This window comes from Schistocerca gregaria, chromosome 1 (genome assembly GCF_023897955.1).
Source record: "Schistocerca gregaria isolate iqSchGreg1 chromosome 1, iqSchGreg1.2, whole genome shotgun sequence".
In the NCBI taxonomy this organism is placed as follows: Eukaryota; Metazoa; Arthropoda; class Insecta; order Orthoptera; family Acrididae; genus Schistocerca; species Schistocerca gregaria.
The window spans coordinates 73,370,560-73,394,987 of record NC_064920.1 but is presented as its reverse complement, the minus strand read 5'-3'; the positions used below and the strand labels follow the sequence as shown (position 1 = coordinate 73,394,987).

Sequence of the window (24,428 nt, the reverse complement as noted above, 5' to 3'; positions counted from 1 at the left end):
GTTTTTCCTACTTTGGATGGCGAGGCAAACTGCAAATGTGGGCGGTTTAATTTGCAAGCAACAGTTGCTGCCGGAGTCGCAATGAAAGAATGCCAGGCTGGTCACGGGGATTGTTCAGAAGGCTCCCATTGTGAGCTGAACTCCACAGTGGTGGATGGGGTCCAGCAGATGCAGTGCGGAGGGTGATGCTGAACCACACACCACACTTTCACAGTCAATACGGGATTGTACGAGGGCTTTGTACAGCTGCAGCAATGTAGGACAATCAGCACCCTGGTGTGGCTCATGCATTGAATAATATTAAGGTGCTGCCAGCATTTGTCCTTAAGCTGACGAAGATGGGAAAGCCAAGTTAAGTGGGTATTGAATACCAGTCCCAAAAAGTGGCATGTCTCCAATAAATCTAGCAGTTGGTCAACGAGGTAAAAGTTCTGGATGGGGATGGACAGTACGACGATGACAGAATACGCAAGTTTTCGTGCCCGAAAACTGAAAGCCATGAGTGGTGGTCCATGACTGCGCCATCCGTATAGCTCCCTGCAGCCGGCGTTCAGCCACAACAATAGAAGAGGAGCAGAAGGAAATACAAAAATCGTCAGCATATAGGAGGGGAGAGACTGACGATCCTACTTATAATGCAAGACCATTGACAGCAATTAAAGAGAGTGGGACACTCAGGACAGAGCCCTGCGGGACCTCATTCTCTTGTATAAGGGGTGCACTGTGGGATGCACCATTGCGAACTCTGAAAGTGAGGTGCAACGTAAACTTCTGTATAAAGATCGGGAGTGAGCCCCGGTGACCCCACTCATGCAGAACAGTGGTATCATAGGCCTTTGTCAGATCGAGAAAGAAGGCAATAAGGTGGTGTTGCAGGGAAAAGGCTGATCAAACGGCAGATTCCAGGTGCACCAAGTTGTCGATGGTGGAGCGTCCTTGGCTAAAACCACCCTGGGACAGAGCCAGAAGGCTCTGAGACTCAAGAAGCCAACACAACTGCCAGCTCACCATACGTTTGAGTAGCTTGCACAGAACGTTGGTTAGGCTGATAGCACGATAGCTATCAACATCTAGCGAGTTTTTACCAGGCTTTAGCACTGGGATGATGATACTTTCTTGCCACTGCGACAGGAATTCGCCATCGCTCCAAATGCAGTTGACGACTGCAAGGAGGTGGCACTGGGAACCTGCTGACAAATGCTTCAACATTTGTGAATGGGTGAAGTCTGGGCCAGGGGATGCGTCAGGACAGTCGGCAAGAGCACTGAGAAATTCCCACACACTGAAGGGAGCATTATATGGCTCAGGGTGGTGTGGAGCAAATAAGAGGTGGTGTTGTTTCAGGAGACAAAAGGTGGGGTGATAATTTTCAGACACATAGATGCAAGCATAAGGCTCAGCAAGATGCTCCTTAATTACGTCTGGATTGGCATATAGAGCTCCATTTGTGGAAATTCCAGGGACACCTACAGTGGTTCGGTAGCCATAAAGCCAGCGGAGCTTTATCCAAACCTGGGAACCCTTCCTTCATTTGATGAGTAGGCAAACATGGGCACAGAGCCGTTTGAAGGCAATGGGGTCCTCCAGGGACAGGTGGCGCTTATGATGGAGAGCCCACCTATGGTCTCTTATGACCGCAATGATTTTCTGGTGACTCTGAGGTACTGACTTCCGAAAGGGGCAACTGGAGGAACAAGAGATTGCCTATTCAGCTTCGGCAATAATGTTATTAGTGATAGTGTGAATCACCTCATCGATGGTGGTATACAACGGATGTTCAATGCTGGTAGCGGATGTGAAAGTGTCCCAGTCAGCCTTAGGAAGAGCACACCTGGGGCAAGCGAGAAGATGAGGGACGCTGGGGTAGAGACAACAAGTCATCATTTACTCTCCAGTGGATAGATGGGAGAAGCTAGGACTGTAAACCGAGAGATCAATGGCCGATTACGTGCCATGTGCCACACTGAAATATGTGGGGGCACCTGTATTTAGGAGGCAAAGGTCGAGTTAAGTTAGCAGGTCCTTAACATCTTTACCACAGCTGGTAACCTTGGTTTTGTTCCTCTCCATAAAGGGTTATGGGCATTAGAATCACCCAGAAGGAGAAAAGGTGGTGGTAATTGCAAAATAAGTGCAGCCAATACGCCGGGTGGCACATCACCATCTGGAGGGAGGTAAATGTTACATATGGTAATTTCCTGCGTTGTCCTCACCCTGACAGCCACAGCTTCTAAAGGTGTTTGAAGGGGCACAAGTTCACTACAGACAGGGGTAAGGACAAATATGTGAACTCTGCCTGACGGTGCAGTCACAGGCAGCACGGTTTTTGTAGTACCCCCGACAGCCATGAAGTGTGGGGGTCCACATTGTAGGAAATCAGGTTTCCTGAAGGACAATGCAAAAAGCAGGTGTAATGCTTAGAAGTTGATGTAACTCAGCTAGGTGGGAGAAAAAACTACCGCTGTTCCACTGGAGGATGACGATCTGGAATCGGGGAAGACATGTAGTGACCAAGGAGGCAGGTCACCAGCATCACCTGCCACCACCAGTTGAGTATTTGTATCTGTCTCTATTGCAGATGAGGCATTGGTGAGAGCCAGGTCCTCGGGGGATGCTAAAATCTCCACCTCGTACCCAGATGCAGAATTGGTAGGGAGTGGTGGTGGTGTTGGGGCCACTGGAGGGTCCTGTTTCTTAGTAAACTACTTCTTCATTTGCTTGCTCTCTCGCTTTTCTGTATGGGTTTGCTGGGAGGGCACCTCCGAAGTAGCTTTAGGAATGGAGGAAGATGGTGAAGCCCTTCGGCCAGCAGCTTGTGGCTCCTTCAGCCATTGGTGAGTGTCCACTGTGGCATTAGTAGAGATGTTGGAAGGGAGAGTCCCAAGGGACCCCTTCCGCATGAGAGGAGTCAAAGGAGGCTGCTGTGTCTCTGGCTGTGGGCAGTGGACCAATGTCCCAGACATTTGTGGGGGGGTATTGCTCCCGAAGTAGGTGCTTTGAGAGCAACGGAAGAAGTTGTGCCCCCCACCACCAAGGGGGCCAATGTACTCGGGCAGCTCGCAAGGCCCACTATATGCAGCAGGGAGCGTGGAACTACCAGCACATGAGAGAGTGATGTCAACATCACTGCAGCGTATGTGGATGTCAACTGAATGGGGTGCAATCATTCAAATTTATGTTTAGCCTCTTGGTAAGTCGGCCAGTGCAGGGTCTTGTAGTCCATAATTTTCTACTCCTTTTGGAGTACTGAGCAGTCTGGCAAGCAGGAGGAGTGGTTCTCTCCACAGTTGACACAAGTGCGAGGTGGCACACATGAAGTATTTGGACGCAGCGTACGTCCACAGTCTCTACATGTGGCACTGGAATTACAGCAGGAAGACATGTGCTCGAATTTCCAGCACTTAAAGCATCACATAGGGGGAGCGACGTAAGGTTTGACATCACAACCGTAAGCCATCACCTTTACCTTTTCAGGCACTGAATCACCCTCAAAGGCCAAGATGAAGGCACCGGTAGAAACCATATTTTCTTTGGGTCTCCTGTAGACAAGCCAGATGAAACGAACACTCCACCGTTCTAAATTGACACAGAGCTCATCGTCAGATTGCAAGAGGAGGTCACAATGGAAAATAATCCCTTGGACCATGTTGAGGCATTAATGGGGAGTGACAGAAACGGGGAATATCACCCAGGTGTCACAAGCGAGTAACGCACGGGACTGGGCGGGTGAAGCTGTCTGTATGAGGACTGCCCCACTTCTCATTTTTGACAGCTCAGCTCCCAAAATTATCATCCAGATATTCAACAATAAATTGAGGCTTCAACAAAAAATTGAGTCCCCATCCGTTCTGCTGCAGACTAAATACCTTGGCAAATAAGACTCTCTCTTGTTCATGGACATACATTTGTCCAATGACGAGGGAGACAATTTGGGGTCATACCTCTCAGCATTGAAGTCAACTTTTCCTTTTTTGGAGACTGCTGGGGTCATTCGGTCCCCAGCAAAAAATAACTTGGTCTGCTTCATTGCAGGTCATCCGTCTTGATGCCACCCACTCCGATCAGAGGCTCTCCCCACCGGGTGCCAACCAGCCACAGCAAAGGCTACCTGGCACAATGGCCGTTGCACTGTGGTCCGTGTTGTCAGGGGGCTATCACTAAGTGGGTACACGACAGTCATGCAGGTCATCCATCTTGATATCACCCACTCCGATCAGGGGCTCTCCCCACCGGGTGCCACCCAGCCACAGCAAAGGCTACCTGGCACAATGGCCGTTGCACTGTGGTCCATGTTGTCAGGGGGCTATCACTAAGTGGGTACATGACAGTCCTACCACAACGCACTGGCTACCATGCTGGAAGTTGGGTGCCAAGGAGTCCCATATTGTCATGGGGGCACAAGAGGACAGGACACGATGGAAGAAGATGACATACCCCAGAAGGTGTCCTCTCCCAAATAGTTGAATTGCAGGTGGAGATGCAAAGCCATTACAAGATGAGGTGCAGGAAATTTAATCTAATTGCACTATGGATAACTGGTGCACCACATAAGGCATCCTTCCGCAAATGGCATGCACTTCTATAGAATTTGGAAAGTGGGAGCTCAAACAATAAAATGGGACCTGAACTTGTAGGGCTAAAAGGTGGGAGACTCCTTTTAGTCACCTCTCATGACAGACGAAAAAAAAAGTATGCAGGTAAGCTATTATAAACAGCATAGTGAATGCATTATCGGAGCCAAGATAGACATGACACCCACACCTATCACAGTAGTACAAGTTTATATGTCAGTCAGCTCCGCAGATGAAAGAGAGATTGAAGAAATGTATGATGAGATAAAATAAATTACTCAGATAGTTAAGGGAGACAAAAATTTAATAGTTAAGGTGGACTGACATTCACTAGTAGGAAAAGGAAGAGAAGGAAAAGTCATAGGTGAATACAAACTGAGGGGGAAGGAATGAAAGAGGAAGCTTACCGGTACAATTTTACAGAGACTGTAATATAATGAAAGCTAACACTTTGTTTAAGAATTAGTAAAGAAAGCTATAAACGTGGAAGAGACCTGGAGACTCTGAAAGGTTTCAGATTGATTGTATAATGGTTAGACAAAGATTTAGGAACTAGGTTCTGAACTGTAAGACATTTCCAGGGCCAGATGTGGACTCTGACCACAATTTATTGGTTATGAACTGTAGATTAAAACTGAACAAACAGAAAAATGGTATGAATTTAAGAGATGGGACCTGGATAACATGAAAGAAACAAGATGATGTAGAATACTGAAGGCAGCAGAGGATCAGGTAGGTAAAAAGACAAGGGCTAGTGGAAATCCTTTGTTAATACAAGAGATATTGCATTTAATTGATGAAAGGAGAAAATACAAAAATGCAGTAAATGTCTCAGGCAAAAGGGAATACAAACGTCTCACAAATGAGATCGACAGTAAGTGAAAAATAGCTAAGTATATATATGCGTGAAAAATTCGATGGAGCACTGAAAGACCTAAGTCAAAACAAGGCCCTGGAAATAGACAGCATTCCATTAGGACTACTCCCTGGGGGCAGCCATGACAAAACTCCCCCATCTGGTGAGCAAGACGTATGAGTCAAGTTAATTATCTTCAGGCTTCAAGAAGAATATAATAATACCAGTTCCAAAGAAATCAGGTGCTGACAGGTGTGAAAATCACCAAATTATCAGTTTACTAAGCCATGGTTGCAAAATACTAATACAAATTCTTTACACACAAATGCAAAAACTGCTAGTCAACATCGGGAAGATCAGTTTGGATTCTGGAGAAACACAGGAACACATGAAGCAATACTAACCCTACGACTTCTCACAGAAGATAGGTTAAGGAATGGCAAACCTACATTCACAGCATTTGTAGACTTAAAAGAAAACTTTAGACAATGTTGATTGGGATAATCTTTTTCAATTTCGAAAGGTGGTAAAAAACAGGGAGCGGAAGGCTATTTACAATTTTTATGGAAACCTTGATGGCAGTTATAAGAGTTAAGGGGCAGGAAAGGGAAGCAATGGTTGAGAAGGCAGTGAGACAAGGTTACAGCCTATCTCCGATGTTATTCAATCTGTATATTGAGCAAGCAGTAAAGAAAACAAAAGAAAAATTTGGAGTAGTAATTAGAGTTCAGCGAGAAGAAATAAAAACTTTGAGGTAAATCTGTCACAGACACCACAGGACTTGGAAGAACAGTTGAACGGAGTAGACAGTGTCTTGAAAGGAGGACATAAGACGAACATCAACAACAGTAAAACGAGGATAATGGAATGTAGGCGAATTAAATCAGACGATATTGAGGGAATCAGATTAGGAAATGAGACACTTAAAGTAGTAGATGAGTTTTGCTATTTGGGTAGTAAAATAACAGATGACAGTTGAAATAGAGAAGATGTAAAATGTAGACTGGCGATGGCAAGAAAAGTGTTTCTGAAGAAAAGAAATTTGTAGTTTTGATATCGGTGTAGCAAAATGACTGATGACGGTTGAAGTACACAAGATATAATATGCAGACTGCCGATGGCAAGCAATCATTTCTGATGAAGAGAGATTTGTTAACACTGAGTGTAGATTTAAGTGTCAAGAAGTCTTTTCTGAAAGTACTTGTGTGGAGTGTAGCTATGTATGGAAATGAAATATGGACAATAAACAGTTAGGCAAGAAGAGAATAGAATCTTGTGAAATGTGGTGCTACAGAAGAATGGTGAAGATTAAATGGGTAGATCACATAACTAATGAGGAGGTACTGAACAGAATTTGGGGAGAAGAGGAATTCGTGGCACAACTTGACTAAAATAAGGGGTCGGTTGGTAGGACATGTTATGAGGCATCAAGGGACCACCAATTTAGTACTGGAGGGAAGTGTGAAGGCAAAAAATCATAGACACTAAGAGATGAATACAGTACGCAGATTCAGAAGGATGTAGGTTCCAGTAGTTACTCAGAGATGGAGAGGCTTGCACAGAATAGAGTAGCATCGAGAGCTGCATAAAACCAGTCTTTGGAATGAAGACCATCACCACCACCACCAGAAGAACAAGAAGAAAAACATATAAGGTATTTGTGAATTTGTTTCAACTTTTGCTGAACTATCATGTCATTTTCTACACAGAATAGGGCATAGCTATAAGCAGTGTCAATTAGCAGTACATGTAATTGGAGGAGGTAGAGATTCAGCAGTAATGGTGAAGAGACGGAGGGTGGATTGTAATGAAAGATTATTCAGAATATTGCCTGTTTAAGGAAGGAAGGTGTGTGGCCTCTGGACCCCTATTAGCACAAATTTTATATATTTCTCTTGTTAGTTACTATACGACTGTTTAACTTTTTTTTGAGATTTTTCTGTGCAAAGAATGAAACTTATAACAGTGGGTGAAAAATTAATAGGTCTATTATGGAGTGTAAGGATATCGTATTATCTCTCAAGTGGAAGAAAGCCTTTGATTTATTATAAGTACAGAATGACATCTAAATCTTCTCCGGTTAAGTTTTGTGTGTTTGTTTTGATTAAGATCAGGATGACTTAAGTGTACTTTGTAACATCTATGAAACACAATAACCAATGTATTAAATATCTCGACTGAGTAAGGCACAGTATATGTTTCAATTGACAGAAATACAATGTATAAGTGAGTGTTGATTGCCAATAAGGTTGTACAAGGAGGAAGCTCTGTAACATGCTAAAGTGGTGTGGCTGGTAATATGCAGAAATTAGTCACTGTAGGTGGTGAATAATATTTAGATATAACTACTGATTTACATTTTTTTTTTAGACACCTGTTTAAGTAGTTAGCAGTTTGACTACTGTTCAAAAGGAACAATGATGTACACAGTTACAATACCAGAAGGAAATGACGTTCATTATACCACATTAGGGTTATCTATAGCACAAAAACGGGTGCACAATGCAACACAAAAATTTTTGATAACTCCAACCACTGACATAAATGTTTGACAGACAGCAAAGTTAAATTTTAAAACAAAGTGAAAAAGTCTCACCTTGACAATTCCTTCTATTCCATAAAAGAATTTCTGACTCTTTAGTTTGTAAAAGGTGATAGGTATGAATTATTAACTAGCAACAACACTTTTTAAAAATATATATGATCAGCATACAGCTGTATTCACATATGAATGTGTAATGTAAATGTAAAATCACCTGTTTCACATTATGATTAATAGTACAAATGATAGACAGAACATGAAACTGACTGACTGACAAACTAACAAACAAACTTAATGGTGAAGTTATCAGGTCATATTAAGGGAATACACAAACAAAAAAAAAAAAAAAAAAAAAAAAAAAAAAAAAAAAAAAAAAAAAAAAATTATGTGCCATTCAGTCAATCAGTATATTCTGTTAATTTATGGAGTGTGGAATTAATCTGACTTGACTAATATGGTAGGTTAAGGGTCACGCAAAAGAAAGAGAAATTAGGTTGAGAGCCTTTGCTGGTCAAAGACTGATCATTTAATCTGGAACAACTAAATTTGTATTAATAATGGAGTACAATGTAGAGATTTTTTTGGAAGTATCTCTGACTTGAATACTGGTACAAAGTAGTTTTTCCAGTGCAGAGTCACAGTTATTGAGATGTTGTCTTCTATTTGTTGTGGGGAACCATTAAAATCTGAAGTACAGCATTATTAGACACTTGTTTCTTGAGATGGATCAAGTTTCCACACACTCTTATAACATATAATTGGGAAACGTAATTAGCTAGAAGCCAACATATGAATAGGTTGAAAATTGTTCAGAATCAATTAATTTGCAGTGGTGATGGCATTTTTTTTTTTTTTTTTTTTTTTTTTTTTAAGCCAAGTTAGGATTGGGGTTACATTGGAACTGGTGTACAGTGTGTGTATCGAACTACAGAGAATAAACTTCAACATGCCTTACAGTAATGCAAAACAAAAGTTCTGATGTTTTTGTTTCATTGTTCCACCCTGATCATACCGTAACATGATTCTGGTACAATAAACTGAAACGGTCTATTAAAGAAAGTAACGAGAATATCCCTTTTAATAAAAACTTAAAAGAAAAAAGATAATAGCTATTTCACAGATACAATCTGACAGCTTAAAGAGAGGTTTTAATTTAGTCAAGAGAGACTCGCTTCAATACCTCTAAGAATTCAACCATACCGAACAGCATCAAAATGACATCCTTGTGACACTACACTGTAGGCTTCACCAATAGACCACACTCTGATCAAACTGAAACTGCATCAAGAACAGCACACTCGTTGTCATGGTGGCATGGCATGGTTTGACTTGGCTTGGCTTGACTTGCCTGCCTCAACAAAGCAGTTGGCTGTGTCATAGGTGCAACTACTCAGAAAAGTGTCTCTGGAGAGGTCACACTAACAAGTGGTTTGTGGCAGCAGCCTTTTCATTAGTTACAGAGGTAACAGTTTGGATTATAAATTGCTCTGGACTTGTAATACTATGTTGGTACTGAGAATGGCTGAGGGCAATGGAAAACTACAGCCATTTTTCCCCAATTGCATTCATATCTAGTGTATATCACTTGATTAATATACCATAACAACTGAAGCAGATACATCTGCATCCCCCACAGGCTGTGGTGTCAATCACAACAATGAGACACAGCTCCACACCACCGGAAGACAACATGGCCAACCACTGCCTGCCCTCTGCCCCCAAATGCCCCAATAGCCACTCCAGCAACAGAACAGTGAACAAAACAGTCATACGTTAATTCAGACAAGGAGACTGTCACCTTATTTAAAATGTGTATTTATAAACAAATGATACTGAGCAAAATATGCTCGAGATGCATGTTAAGTTAAATAAAAGAAATAAATGCGACCAGTAGCAGAAAAACACAAGTCTACATGATATGAAAGATACTCCCCAGCTCATCTGTGTATGCTCTCACAGGCACCACTTTGCCATCCCCAACCCCTACCCTGCTACCGCCCGCCGCTCTCTCCTGCCTCAGCCTCTTCTTTACCCTCACCATCCAGATTACTCCTCCCATTAGGTGTTGTTGCTCACAATCTGGCCTTGGCAGCCAGAGACTGTGGACTTGCATATGTCTGTGAGTTGTGTTTGTGTGAATGTGAATGTGTGTGTGTGTGTGTGTGTGTGTGTGTGTGTGTGTGTGTGTGTGTGTGTGTATTTTGCCTAAATGGGAATAAGGCATTTTGGCAGAACACTTATTTGCTTATCAGTCTTTTTGTTGTGCCTGTATGTGAATCAACATCTCCACCATATGGTGAAACATCAGTTTAGTAAGTTGTGGATGCCAAATATTAAAACAATTTATTTATACAATGACAGGAAGGGAGGTAGAAGCTGATCTTGAGGTAGGAAAACATTCAATCTATGACTTATCTTAGATGATAGACAGAAGAAATACAAACCTACATTTACAACGTTTGTAGATTTAGAGAAAGCTTTTGACAATGTTGACTGGAGAACTCTCTTTCAAATTCTGAAGGTAGCAGGGATAAAATAGAGGGAGCAAAAGGTTATCTATATCTTTTACACAAACCAGGCTGAAGAAATGGGAGAATGGGAGGTGGGGGTAGGGGTGGGGCAGTAATTGAGAAGGGGAGCATAGTCGGGAAGGGAGTGAACAGGGTGCAGCAAATCACCCATGTTATCCACCATGTACATTGAGCAAACAGTAAAGAAAACTAAAGATAAAGTCAATCTCAGAAACGAAATCTTTTGGGCAGTGCCAGTGATATTGTAAGTCTGTGAGAGATGGTAAATGACTTGAAAAATTGGATGAACAGATCTTCCAATATTAATTTATGAGATAAAAAGTCATTTTGGAAAGTATTTGAAATATAGTTTATATGGAAGTGAAATGTGAGATTTTGAAATGTGTTGCTACAGTAAAAAGCTAAAGATTTAGAAGTTATATTGAATAACTAATGAAAAGATACTTAACTGAATGGAGAGGGGTTTTGGGGAGGGGGATTGTGGCACAAATTGACTGCAAGAAGCAAGAAGCAATCAGTTGGTAAAGACACATCCTGAAGCATCAAGCAGGGGGGGGGGGGGTCGAAGGAGGAGGGGGAGGGCGAAGGAGGAGGGGGAGGCAGAGAGGGGGAGGGGAGTGGATGGAGGTTGCAATAGTTATACATTGATGAAGGGGGTTGAACAGAATAGACTAGAATGAAGAGTGGTCTTGAACTACTCTTCTGACAGAAGATTTTAACAACAGAATAGCCTTTTCGTAGCATGTAGTACTTCTTTTATTTACAATCACAAGCTCTCAGTTTCTGCGTAAAACCTTAATCATCACATTAGCGCATGGATAAAATATTGTGACATGGTCAGGGAAATCCATGTTCCTAAGGTTTTAAATGTACTCACTTTTAAGTCAATAGATTCTGCAGAATGTTTTTCCATTGAGTCCCACTCCTTAAAAGGCCTGCAAAACACTCATCTACTGCTGTTGCAGCCTCATCATTTGATTCAAAACATTGTCCAACTACAAACTTTGAACACAAGGGAACAAATGTAAATCAGATAGTGTCAAACCTTATGGATAAAGTGAGTGTTCAAACAATTTGTACTTCTTAACTCCACAGTCAGAGCATGTATGTGGACACTGTTACTGTGCAAGAAAAAGAACCCCCCCCCCCCAAACACACACACACACACACACACTGTTGTTAGTTGTTGTCATTAAGTGGTGGATCAGTGTCTCATTCACAGTAATAAATTTTGTGCACTAAGTCATTAGATTCTCTATTAAAGAGTCCAAATATTTTTGAGGAATTCATTTTTGCATTTACTCCTGGTCTACTTTGACTCCGCAATACATCTTGGACATATCCCCCTGATGGTAAATTCGTTCTGTAAATATGTTTCTTCTTCCATAAGGAGTTCACGATACAGTTTGTTATTCGTGTGTTCTGCAAGAGTTGCCCTACCAGACACTTTTCACACCTGTGTATCATGCACTGGTAGGAACTGATGTCACACACTAGCAGCTTCATTGCGCCTTTGTAATCCAGACCAGAATCCTTTATAGCAGCAAACATCAGCTTAGCATTTTGTGTGTGCCCATTGCACTTACAGGCACAACCCATTTTGGCCGAAGACTGAAAGAAGATGATAAACCTACTTTGGTATTGGGATACTTTTCCTTGAATTCTACATATGGTTCTGATATGTTGCATAGCAACAGTCTTTTTTGCATCTGTACACGTACATTTCCCATTTTCACCATTACATAGTCTTTTTTCCAGGCATTATTTGTCTGTAGTCATTATCTACATAAAACTCCGACACTAGTACCTTTATTTCTGAACTTAATTGCTTACCCTGAGCATGATGAAGTTGTGGAAGCACTCCTTGGGTTGCTTTTATTTTACTAGCTTGCTTTGCCATATATGTAGAAACATTGAATTCCTTTGCAGTGTAGTCAATAGACCAGCTGGAAACCCTTCGTCACTGTCATGTAAATTATCAGAGTATTCTTCATTTTTTAGCAGTGTAACACAACTGGAACATAACTTTTGTCCTATTTTCAAGTTAAGTCCCATGCACTGATTCACTTTCAATACTGATTTTATATCAATTTCTCTGAGGCTACACTTCACTATCTTCTTATGAATCCAAAATGGATCAAAACAACTTCTTTGTAGGAAAGAATACTTAACCAGAAACACTTTCATGTGATTTTAACAAACACTAAAGTTACTTCTTGTGCCCACAGGGTGTATCCCGGATCTCTGTAGCAACAAATCTTGGTCCGATTCATCAAGATCATACAGTACAGAGCAAATGCCACATTTTGTTCCATATGTTGTTTTATGACATTCAGATACTTGTGCACTACTAATACTGCAACTTGTTTGAACAAAAGCACCACTAGTACACTCTTCTGCCTCCATACTGACTTTCCACAACAGTACTGACCAGTCTGAACTAGAATCTTAAAAACATGAGTAACCTGTAATCGTTGCTTGTTTCCTTTGTTGTTCCTGCCTAACAATAACTCATTCTGTCCCTGAAAACTACCATTGTTTAACTTTCTGTTGCCTAATGGTTCCCAACAATTGCAGCAGCTTTATCTGAAACAAGCTGTCTGCATCATCACTATTACTTTCTAAATCGTGTTAAAAGAAACGTAACCGAATACATCTCTGTCGACTTTTACTGTAGACAAATGTCTTGCAATAACATGCTGAAATTTTGAGATATATATATCATTATGGCCTACTTATGCAGTGTGTGAAATTTGGCTTGGATACCACTTGTCCCTTTTGTGCTAACACTCTTCAAAAATCCATGTTTTTTGGGTAATTTTTCAAATTTTTGATTTTCATCTGCATGTAATTCAGTTTTTGTGACTGATATGGGCTTGATGAGTTCTGTGGGTGTTTAGGTCACATTAAGCTTACCACAAAAAACTTATATCCTTTTTGAGTGCATTATATTTGGCATAAAGGGCATCTACAATATGTACCTTTTAACGTATTACATTTTTTAAATCACAATTTGGAATTTTTTATTTTCCCTCAGAAATATGTTGTTGGTGTTTTGACTCATGAAGTGTGTTCTCTAAATGGATGTTACTGGGTTGCGTAAAAATTTCACTGGACTGTGTGGAATAGTTCCTAAGTTATTAAGACCTGAAGTTGGGTCTGAAGATATATTGCCAGATGCGGGTTGCAATTTCCGGGTCACGCCACCTTCTTTCAGAAGTCATAATTCTGTAACTAATTGGCAAGGGAAACTACTACTTTGTACATGAGTGTTCCACACATGGTAGAATTAGTGTACTGAATTTCAGTCAAATCTGAGACTATGAGCTGGAGCCCCTGGTTGAACTGACTTGGAATGATCCAACTGCCATCCACTCCACACCTGCTGATGCTGGAGCCCATCACCAACCATTTGCTAGATGACGGCTAGCTATCCTGACCATACCTACAGCTACCAGGGGTGTTATGTCATCAAAAAAATTTGCTTCATCGGTTATTTGTGTGTTCATTATTTATTTCCATTGGTCACTGTCATTACAACCATATTTTTTTACACACCCCTTTACAGCTACATACACATTCCACAAGTCTCCGCACAGCATATGGTGGAGTAAACTATGCACCACTGATAGTCATTCTCTTTCCTGTTCCGCTCGCATACACAACAAGAGAGAAATGATACCCCATATGCACCTATATGAGCCCTAATCTCAATTATTTTGTCCTTACTGTACCTGCACAAGATGAATGTTAGAGACCGTAGAACTATCCTGCAGTCACAAATGGAGATTCTCTGATCTTCCTTAATCTTGATTTGCAAAACACTGTCTTGTTTCCTTCAAGGACTTCCACCTAAGCTCCAAAAGTGTATCTTCATAACAACTCTCTCACACATCAAACTGACTGGTACTGAAACCATTCAAGAGACGTTCTTGTCACAGTTGTTATGCTATGTACCATACTGTTCGTTCTTCTACAGCATGTCATGCACAGAAACAACGCATGCTTTTGAAGACCAAGGAGGGTAATAGATGGCAGTCCGAAGGTCAAAATAATATGGATTCTATCAAACTGTTACAGTACTTGTCCACCAGGAATTGTGAGGTAATTCACGAAACCATTTTCATCCCCAGACAAAATGACACTACAGATCAGTTCAAAATACAGAAGTTCCCTCTAAATTGACAAAAATGACATCAGGTACATAAGACAGTGTGTGATGAAGTTTTGTGGAAATCAACGTCTTTTATTTCTTTACATCTATCACTTTAACTTTTTCTTATCTTTTCGAAAGCAATATTTATGTCTTAACTCGAGATTTATATTTATAAATTCACACAGTTTTATGTATGTGTAACAGTGAGCAAGACACACAAAACATTGTACTGTTACACAAAATAATATTCCTTAGATACAAACAATAGCTTTTAAAATAATTCTGTAATGACATCACCTGTTATCATTGCTGTGTGTTGGAAACTTAGGAAAGAAGGCACATAACATTGCAGCAACAGCTGAAGGTGAAGTGCTGAGAGTGTATCTACCACCACCCAAAAACAATAGTCCAAGGGCCATATGTGTTGCAAGGTGTGATCCATAAGTTACGACACTGTTTGCTGGACCAACACGTGACCGTAAATGTCTTACAAGTCTCAACACATCCAAGTCTCCAGTTCCTGCCATCACCTATAACATACCAATTGCATCATATTTTACACCAACTACAAATATTTAGTGTAACATAGAATTAGTATTTTTCCTTAGTACATTCTCATGTATCTTCATGGATAAGTTGGATGCTGGCAAACATTTGAAACTTATTTTCCTTAAAATTTTAATTTAGTAAAATGTACACTCTCTCACTGGACTTGGGTTAATCATACACATTCATTCAAACTAAACAGTACCATTCACTTGTACACTAGGCAGCAAAATGATTTTTCACATGCATAACATTTTACCAATAATTTACAGAAAGGTGTTAAGTATTCAGCATGTTCTATTTTTACTGCACATTCTGTTCGCATAATTGGTACATACAGGGTGTCCATGAAGTCATACTACTATTTAAAAAAAAAAAAAAAAAAAGGCGACGGACCAGGGGAAGGCGCAATGTGTCATCTGGTATCCAGAATCCGAATCTGCGACATAGTACTGCTGAATTATAAAAGCCTGTGTGGGAGGGCACCACTGGCAAAAATAAGCATAAGAGGTGCTTCAAAAACTTTAAGAGACAAGCAGTGTCAAAAGCCTTCCTCGAAGTGGACGTTACCCTGTATCTCAAACATACATCCATAGTGTTCAAACTTGATTTCAACACAGCTCTGAGAGTCCAATTTGTTATGCATCACACAAACTGTAGGAAGTAAGATCAAGTATTACATATGTGGTTACACTTATATGCAAACAAAGTGCAAATGATCCAAGCATTGCGGCCAATCAGTGCCGTCATTCGCGTGCTTCACTCTGGCCTCTATAGACGCCAACAATGACAACTGAAAAGTTTCCTGTTTCCAGATAAAGCAACTTTCCATATTTCTGGACACATAAATTGTCACATTATGACATTGGGCTCCAAAAACACACACAACATATATGAACACATCCAAAAATAGCCCGAAGTTACTGCTTGGTGTGACCCTATGCATAAAAGGGTGATAGGCTCAAGTTTTATTCACAGAGAACACCATAACAGGAAATGTTTACCTGGACATTTTCAAACAGTTCCAGCTACCACAAATCGAAGAGCTGCTGCGTCATTTAATGACAAAATAATATATAATGCAGAGAATAAAAGCAAAGCAGTCTGGGATGTTATAAAAAAGGAAACGGGGAGAGGCAAACAAACGCAGAATAACATACTGCTAAGGGAGGGGGATAAGGTAATAAATGATCCACAACACTTAGCAAACTATGTAAACGAGCATTTTTCAAGTATTGCAGAGAAGTTACAGCAAAAATTCCCCAAAACAAATATAACACCTGCAAAAATTGTTGCACTAGATACAATGATGTTACTTCCAACCACAGAGAATGAAGTCAATAAAACTGTTCAAAAGCTAAAAAATAAAAAGTCAGAAGGCTTAGATGATGTACCAATGTGTGTACTGAAACAATGCATAGGGATTATACAAGGCCCATTAACAAATATAATAAATGAATCCTTCACATCAGGGACATTTCCAGAGCAGCTAAAACAGGCAAGAGTTGTACCTTTGCTTAAGAAAGGTAATGCAGAAGACATAGAAAATTACCGGCCCATTTCCCTGCTGTCAGCATTCTCAAAAATAATAGAAGCAATTATGAAAGACACATTAATGAATTATCTGAATAAATACAATCTTTTAAGCAAATCACAGTTTGGTTTTCGAAGTGGCAAAAATACGGAGTCAGCCATAGTAGAATTCACAAAAGTTGTACTTAATGCTCTTGATAAAGATGAGTGTGTCACAGGCATATTTTTGGATCTTTCTAAGGCTTTTGATACAGTCGACCACAAGATTCTATTAAATAAATTAGAAGCATTAGGAATAAGAGGGGTAGCTAATGACTGGTTTCGATCATACCTAACAGATAGGGTACAAAGAGTAGAGATAACACATACTTCAAATAGATCTAAACATTTAGTAAAATACTTATCAGAACCAAAACATATTAATATAGGGGTTCCACAAGGTAGCATATTAGGACCAATACTATTCCTGATATACATCAATGACTTTCCCAGTAGTGTTACTCATGGTGAGAAAATTCTCTTCGCTGATGACAGCAATATTATAGTCACTGAGAGAACAAGAGAACTCCTTACCGAGAAAGCAAATGAAACTCTCAAGGAAGTTACGATTGGTCAATAAGCAACAAATTGACATTAAACATAAAGAAAACTAATGCCATGAACTTCAGTTTGAAGAGGAAAAATGACAATGTTAAATTAAATGTAGATGGCACCTCTATAGACTGTGTAACAAATGCAAAATTTCTAGGAAGGAATATTGACTCTCAGCTGAAGTGGTGCGAACACACAAAGGTACTTGCAAACAGAATGTCATCAGCATGTTATGCCCTTAGAATTCTATCATCTGTGTGTAACATGCAGTGTGTTTTAGTTACATATTATTCATATGTACACTCAATTCTTAGCTATGGCATTCTTTTTTGGGGAACAAATCCACAAAATATGAACACAATTTTCAAACTCCAGAAAAGAGCCATAAGAATAATAACCAGAAATAGTAGTCGAGCTCATTGTAAAGATCTGTTCAAAACACTGGGAATTTTAACTGCTCCATGTGAACACATTTACCAGTCAGTTGTACACATCAAAAGTAACATTGGCAATTACTGCACAAACAGCTCTGTCCATGACCATGCAACAAGAGATAGACTCAACTTACATTTACCAAGAAAAAATAAACATAAAACTCAAAACAGCATTTTCTACCAAGGAATAAAACTGTACAATAAATTACCAAAAGAGATTAAAGAAATTTCAAAAATACACTTATTTAAGAAGGCAGCTAAAAAGTACCTGTTATGCAATACATTTTATACATTGAAGGATTACTTAGATAAAGCAGAGTAGGGGTTTGATAAAAAAAAATGTTATACAAACAAATAATAATAATAATGATGATTATAAAACATCCAATATTCCACATAACACCTTCACTTTATTATTTTTCTTCTTTTTTCCTTTCTAGAGACACTCTCCCCTCAAGCTATGCATAGCACAATACTAACACCTCTTCCTCTTTCTGAGCTCAACATCTCACTCATTATGAAGGGATGCTGACTCAGTTTTTCAGGATAGCAAATGGGAACTTGCAGTACAGAAAATGGCCCAAGGATCACCTGTGTGTGTGTGTGTGTGTGTGTGTGTGTGTGTGTATGTAGTGAGTGAAGTGTTATGAAACAATGTGTGTATAGTGTGTGCAGTGACTGATAGTGAAATATGAGTGAATAGTGTGGCATTACATTATTTAATGAGTTATTTGTAAATAAATTATTGTATACCAGGAGTAAAATCTAATGATTGTCTCTAACTAGAAGTCTGTAAATATATGTGTATACGAATTAGCTTATTGTAAATTGATCTAAGCTTGTAAATACTTTGACATGTCCTATATCCTTGTAAAAAGAGATCTACGGATGAATAAAACTACTACTACTACTACTACTACTACATGTCCTTGCCTGTCGTGTCAACCACTGCTGCCATCTACTTCTCAAGATTGCTTTGCCAGCTCCCTCTGACGAGAAGAGGAGTACTGTGTCCTCGGCTGTCGCCTCCATCGCGGCTGACATTTACACCTCGAGATGGCTTTGCCACCTCTCTCGAACGGGAAGTATGTCACCTCCACCATGGTCACTTCCTCTGAAGGGAAGATGAATGCTGTGTACCTCGGGTGCCTAATGTCCTGGCACACCACCACGCAGCAATGTCTTGTGGGTTGCCATCAAGGCAGGTTCCTGCAGCCGACACTGTTCGATTTCACTGCACCATCTGCTGCGATATGGAGGTCACCATGATCACTGGACAGCCAGCACTATTTTGCATCCACGAGGCCATGTGATGCCAGCTATTTCCGGGTAGCCCTACACCAAGGGGCCTATACAGGACTGCCACCAGCAGCTCTCCAAAGTGTGTGCCGCAGAGTGTGCCGCCAAGTAAACAAGAAGTCGCCGATACAGCAATACCAGATGAAGACAACACAAGTGCATCATCGATTGGGACCACAACCAATTGTGACCTTGGAGAGTTACGAATGGTGACAGACTGTGTGCTTTCTCTCTGCATCTTCATAGAATTGTTACCAAAGAGTAACAGTTATTCTCAGTTGATCAGAATGATCTCTTTTATTCTTTGTATAGATTTTCTGTTGTTCATGTTTTCCTGTTGCTTCCTTAAGAAATAAATTCTGTAGTTCCACGCTACCTGGGAACTGTTTTCTTTCTGCATGCAACATCCCACAACTTGTCACATCAGCTGCAGCTGTCCATCAACTTCCAATGTGATGGTGTACCTCGACATTAGAGTTTGATTGTGTGCTGAATGACACATTTCCTGAGATGTGGATGCGCCACGATGCCCCCTTCGCATAGCCTCCATGTCTCCCATTCTCACAGCATTGGACTTCTCTTTATGCGGTTCCATTAAGGTTCACATGTTCAAAACACCAGTCAGTGATACTACAACACTTCATGCACAAGTCAATGAAGAAAACAAAGCTTTTGATAATGTAATGCTGACTCTTTCATGGACAGAAGTCTGATCTCTCCCATGATGTTCTATGAGAGATGAGCTGGGCACTCAGTGAAATTCTGGCATAACAGATCTAAAACTCTGAGAACTGCTAAACATTTTACAACAAACCACAATACTCTGTGTCTAATAGTTTACAAGTTATGTTCTCTCGAAATGATTGTGGCACTTTATGGTCACCCTGTATAGTTATTTTGTCTTCATTTAGTAGCATGAACATTAATTTTGTCAATCTACACCTAACCTAGGTTCACATCCAGTCCATATCCAACCAGTCACTTATCAACCACACTTCCAATCCATCTTTGCCACTCCTTTCATACCAAACACTTCCAACTTTACAAAGCAGGCTTCCGAGGCCATCAAATTAGTTCAAAATCAAATATTTAACACATATATCAGTAACCCCTCCTGGGTTTCCTTCTCTTCCAACTACCCCATAAAACTTTATCAAAAACAAATATCCAGCCCTTTCAACAAACATACCTTGTTATGAACTTTTGTGAATGATACACTTTGGCATAGGTTTTTTGCATATTGACATTGAACTTTGCTTCAGATGTTTTAAGTTTGAATCTGTAGAAGGAAAAATAATGTAACAAACAAAAAATCATTATGTGATCTAGACACCATTATTTGCAACAAGAAAGCTTCCATTTCCAAGAAAGTCAGAAGCACCACCATCACCCAGTATCACAATGGCCTCAAATATCTCAGTAGTCCATTTTGCCAGAACTTCTGAAATCAGGCCTCGAAATTAGGTACCCTCTACCTGATGTCCTCCCAACATCATTCATTGCAGCCCTCTACTAACCTCCTAAATTCTGTAACATCCTGGTCGAACCTACATGTGCAACTTACTGCTGTAAAACCTGGATAATGTATCTACCCACTACTAAATTCTCCAGCTTCACCACTGGTAAATCCTCCACCATCAAAGGAGAAGTAACATGTGAGATACTCCTGGTGTTTACAAACTAACACGTCCTGGTGTTTACAAACTAACAAGTGATTAGTGCACGACTTTCTTTTTATACAGGAATAACTACCACTGAACAGGTAAACACATAAATGGACACAGAAGAATACTTTGTCGTGAGAACATTCAGTACTCAATGTCCTACACCACAATCTGAGGCACCAGAGTGCCTTCATAACACATAAGTCATTTAGATATTCTCCCCCCTCCCCACCCCAATAGTAGTTTCCCCTGAACAGGAGTAAATTTGCTCTCTAACATATTCTTTAATTTTCATTATGCCACCCTCTTGGACTTAACCACTGTTGTACCATGCCCTCTCCCCAATTTTTCAATTAGGTAAAATTTAACAATTTCTTCACAATTATTTTCATTTCTCTCCCCCCTTTCCTTATTTAATTTAGAATCTCTCTCTCTCTCTCTCTCTTCGCCCCCCCCCCCCCCCTCGCCCTACACACACACACACACACACACACACACACACACACACACACACACACACACACACAATTTTGCTTTCAGTTATTGAGGGGGGGGGGGGGAATAGACAGCCTGTCATTTGAGAGTTGTTGAAGGTTGAATAGTATTGTAGGCCAACATGTTATAGGGATAATTCGGTACTGAGATACATAATGCGGTACTGAAATACTATAAGAGAGGTTCTGAGGTGAAATGAATTTTGAGTCTTAGACTGTGGATACAGTAGAATCAAGATTTAACTAGGATAACTGGCTAAATTCAGGTATGTGATTAAAAAGGAGATATTTTTACAACATACAATTCAGGAGGAGGGAGATTCCTCAAAGACATGCTCATTAAACAACACAGTTACAGTTCTTTTTAAGCCTGGGAACATTCGGTCTGGAAAATGGGAATAGTGATTGCAGGTCCTCAATCAGAGTGATAAAGACCAGCTGGTACAATCTACTAAGCCAAATATACAGGGCAACCTTTCTGTGCATAAGGAAACATCATCTGCAGAAAAACGGATAGTTTGTGGGTGAAAGTTCTTTTATATATAAAAGAAAAACAAGCTTCAGTGTGAATAACAGCAAGCAGTCATGCGGGAGACTTTCTGATTCATATTAATAATACGGTGCAGATATGTAAAAAAAAATGTCATATTTGCTTGATTTGATATGTCTAGGAATGAGCTCAGTGATGGGATGATGATTCCACAGTTATAACCCTCTTTCACTTTGTTTACTGATGAAACCTTTTTTTTTTTTTTTTTTTGACCGAAGTACCTCATTTCAATGAAACAGCCCCATGAAATCTTTTCTTTAATATGATTATTTTATGTTTGAATTAGTTACATTACTGTTCCTCTGGCTTGTTGTTTGTGAGCTCACAAAAAGCAGCAACAGTGTCATAAATATTGGTTTCAATGGAAAATGGTACATAGCTTTTTATTCATTTCAGCATTTATTGTGCATTATTTGGTTTTCCATATTTCAAAAAGTCACCCTGCAGATTGAAGCAGCACAGGCTGCAAACTTCATTTGAAATTTTATTGAATTTTCTCCTTGCCTTTGCAGTGGCGTTATCTGTGTCACATTTAATTTTCTTATATCTTTGGACCATTAACAAACATCCTTCTTATACAAGCTCCCTGGAGCCCTGGTAGAAGCAATAATTTTAATCACAAATAAGACCTTTTAAAATACATTTTGGGAGAGGTCAAACTAGTAACCAGATTTTAATAAAATTATAAGAATATGCATTTTCCTGCCAAGCAACAAAATGAAAAAAAAAAATTTGGTAAGTCATAATACCTTGAAAGGAAGAGAGAAATGAAGCCACTCAGAGATGATAGTATGTGTGATCAGGGTGATTAAGGGAAGGCAAGGAGGGGAAGCACAACAAAACAAGATATCTACATTGATATACATAATCCGCAAGCCACTTTACGGTGCGTGCAGAAGGATACCTGTACAATCCCGTTTCACTTGCAAAATTGAATGAGGGAAAAATGACTGTCAATATGCCTCTGTATGAGCCCTAATTTCTCTTATCATATCTTATCTTCTTGGTTGTTAGGCAACAGAAAATTGGCGACAGTAGAATCGTTCTGCAGTCAATTTGAAATTTTTTTCCAATTGTGTTCCTCGAAAAGAATGTCACCTTTTCTCCAGGGATTATAATATGAGATTCCAAAGCATCTCTGTAGTACTTGCATGTTGTTCAAACCTACCAGTAACAAATCTAGCAGCGTGCCTCTGAATCGCTTCAATGTCTACCTTTAGTCCGATATGGTGTGGTTTCAAAAACTCACAGTATTCAAGAATGGGTTGCACTAGTATCCTATAATATGTCTCCTTTAGAGATGAACCACTCTTTTTAAAATTTTCCAAATAAAATGGAGTCAATCATTCACCTTCCTACTACAGTCCTTACAAGCTCATTCCATTTCATATCCATTTGAAACTTTATGTCAAGATACAAGGGTGAATCAAATGAAAATCTGAAATATTTTTTTAAAATATTGTTTACTGTGCAGAAGTGGCACAAAGCTGTATTCCTTTTCAACATAATCACCCCCACGCTCAATGCAAGTCCTCCAGTGCTTAAAAAGTGCATAAATTCCTTTAGAATAAAATTCTTTTGGTAGTCCATGCAACCACTCATGCACCGTGTGGCATACCTCTTCATCAGAACGGAACTTCTTTCCTCCCATTGCATCTTTGAGTGGTCCAAACATATGGAAATCACTTGGGGGCAAGATCTGGTGGGTATGGTGGATGAGGAAGACACTCAAAATGCAGGTCTGTGATTGTTGCAACTGTTGTACGGGCAGTGTGGGGTCTTGCATTGTCATGTTGCAAAAGGACACCTGCTGACAGCAATCCACATTGCTTTGATTTTATTGCAGACCGCAGATGATTTTTTAGTTGATCTATGTATGGTGCACTAGTGACATTCGTCCCTCTAGGCAGGTAATGCTCCAAAATGACAACTTTTTCATCCCAAAAGAGTGTCAGCATAACCTTCCGTGCTGATGGTTCTGTTCGAAACTTCTTTGGCTTTGGTGATGAGGAGTGGCGCATTTCCTTGCTCGCTCTCTTCATTTCCGGTTGGTGGAAGTGAACCCAGGTTTCGTCCCCAGTAATGATTCTTGCAAGGAAGCCATCAACTTCTCGTTCAAAGTGCCGAAGTAGTTCTTCACAAGCATCAACATGTCGTTCTCTCATTTCAGGAGTCAGCTGCCATGGCACCCATCTTGCAGACACTTTGTGAAACTGGAGCACATCATGCACAATGTGGTGTGCTGACCCATGACTAATCTGTAAACACGCTGCAATGTCATTCAGTGTCAACTGGCAGCTTTCCTTCACTATGGCTTCAACTGCTGCAATGTTCTGTGGAGTCGCAACTCGTTGTGCCTGACCTGGACGAGGAGCATCTTCCACTGAAGTCACAGCATTTGCGAACTCCCTACTTCATTTGTACACTTTCTGATGCGACAAACATGCATTATCGTACTGAACCTTCATTCGTCGATGAATTTCAATAGGTTTCACACCTTCTCTACTCAAAAACCAAATAACAGAACACTGTTCTTCCCTGTGGCAAGTCGCAAGTGGGGCGACCATCTTTATACTGATACTGTGACGGTATGTGTGCATCTGCACTATGCTGCCACCTACAGGCCATTCTGCACGCTGTTTGTAGCACGCTTACCAACTT

The 24,428-nt window shown here is 40.2% G+C and overlaps 1 protein-coding gene across 2 annotated transcripts in view; it reads right to left on the bottom strand.

Moving 5' to 3' along the window:
* Positions 1-24,428, bottom strand: part of LOC126333765 (anaphase-promoting complex subunit 1) — a 353,884-nt gene that overhangs the window by 74,659 nt on the left and 254,797 nt on the right. For both annotated transcript variants that reach the window (XM_049996770.1, XM_049996779.1), the window contains exon 27: positions 14,954-15,186. In XM_049996770.1, coding sequence (XP_049852727.1) covers positions 14,954-15,186 — 233 coding nt within the window. The remainder of the gene's footprint in view (positions 1-14,953; positions 15,187-24,428) is intronic.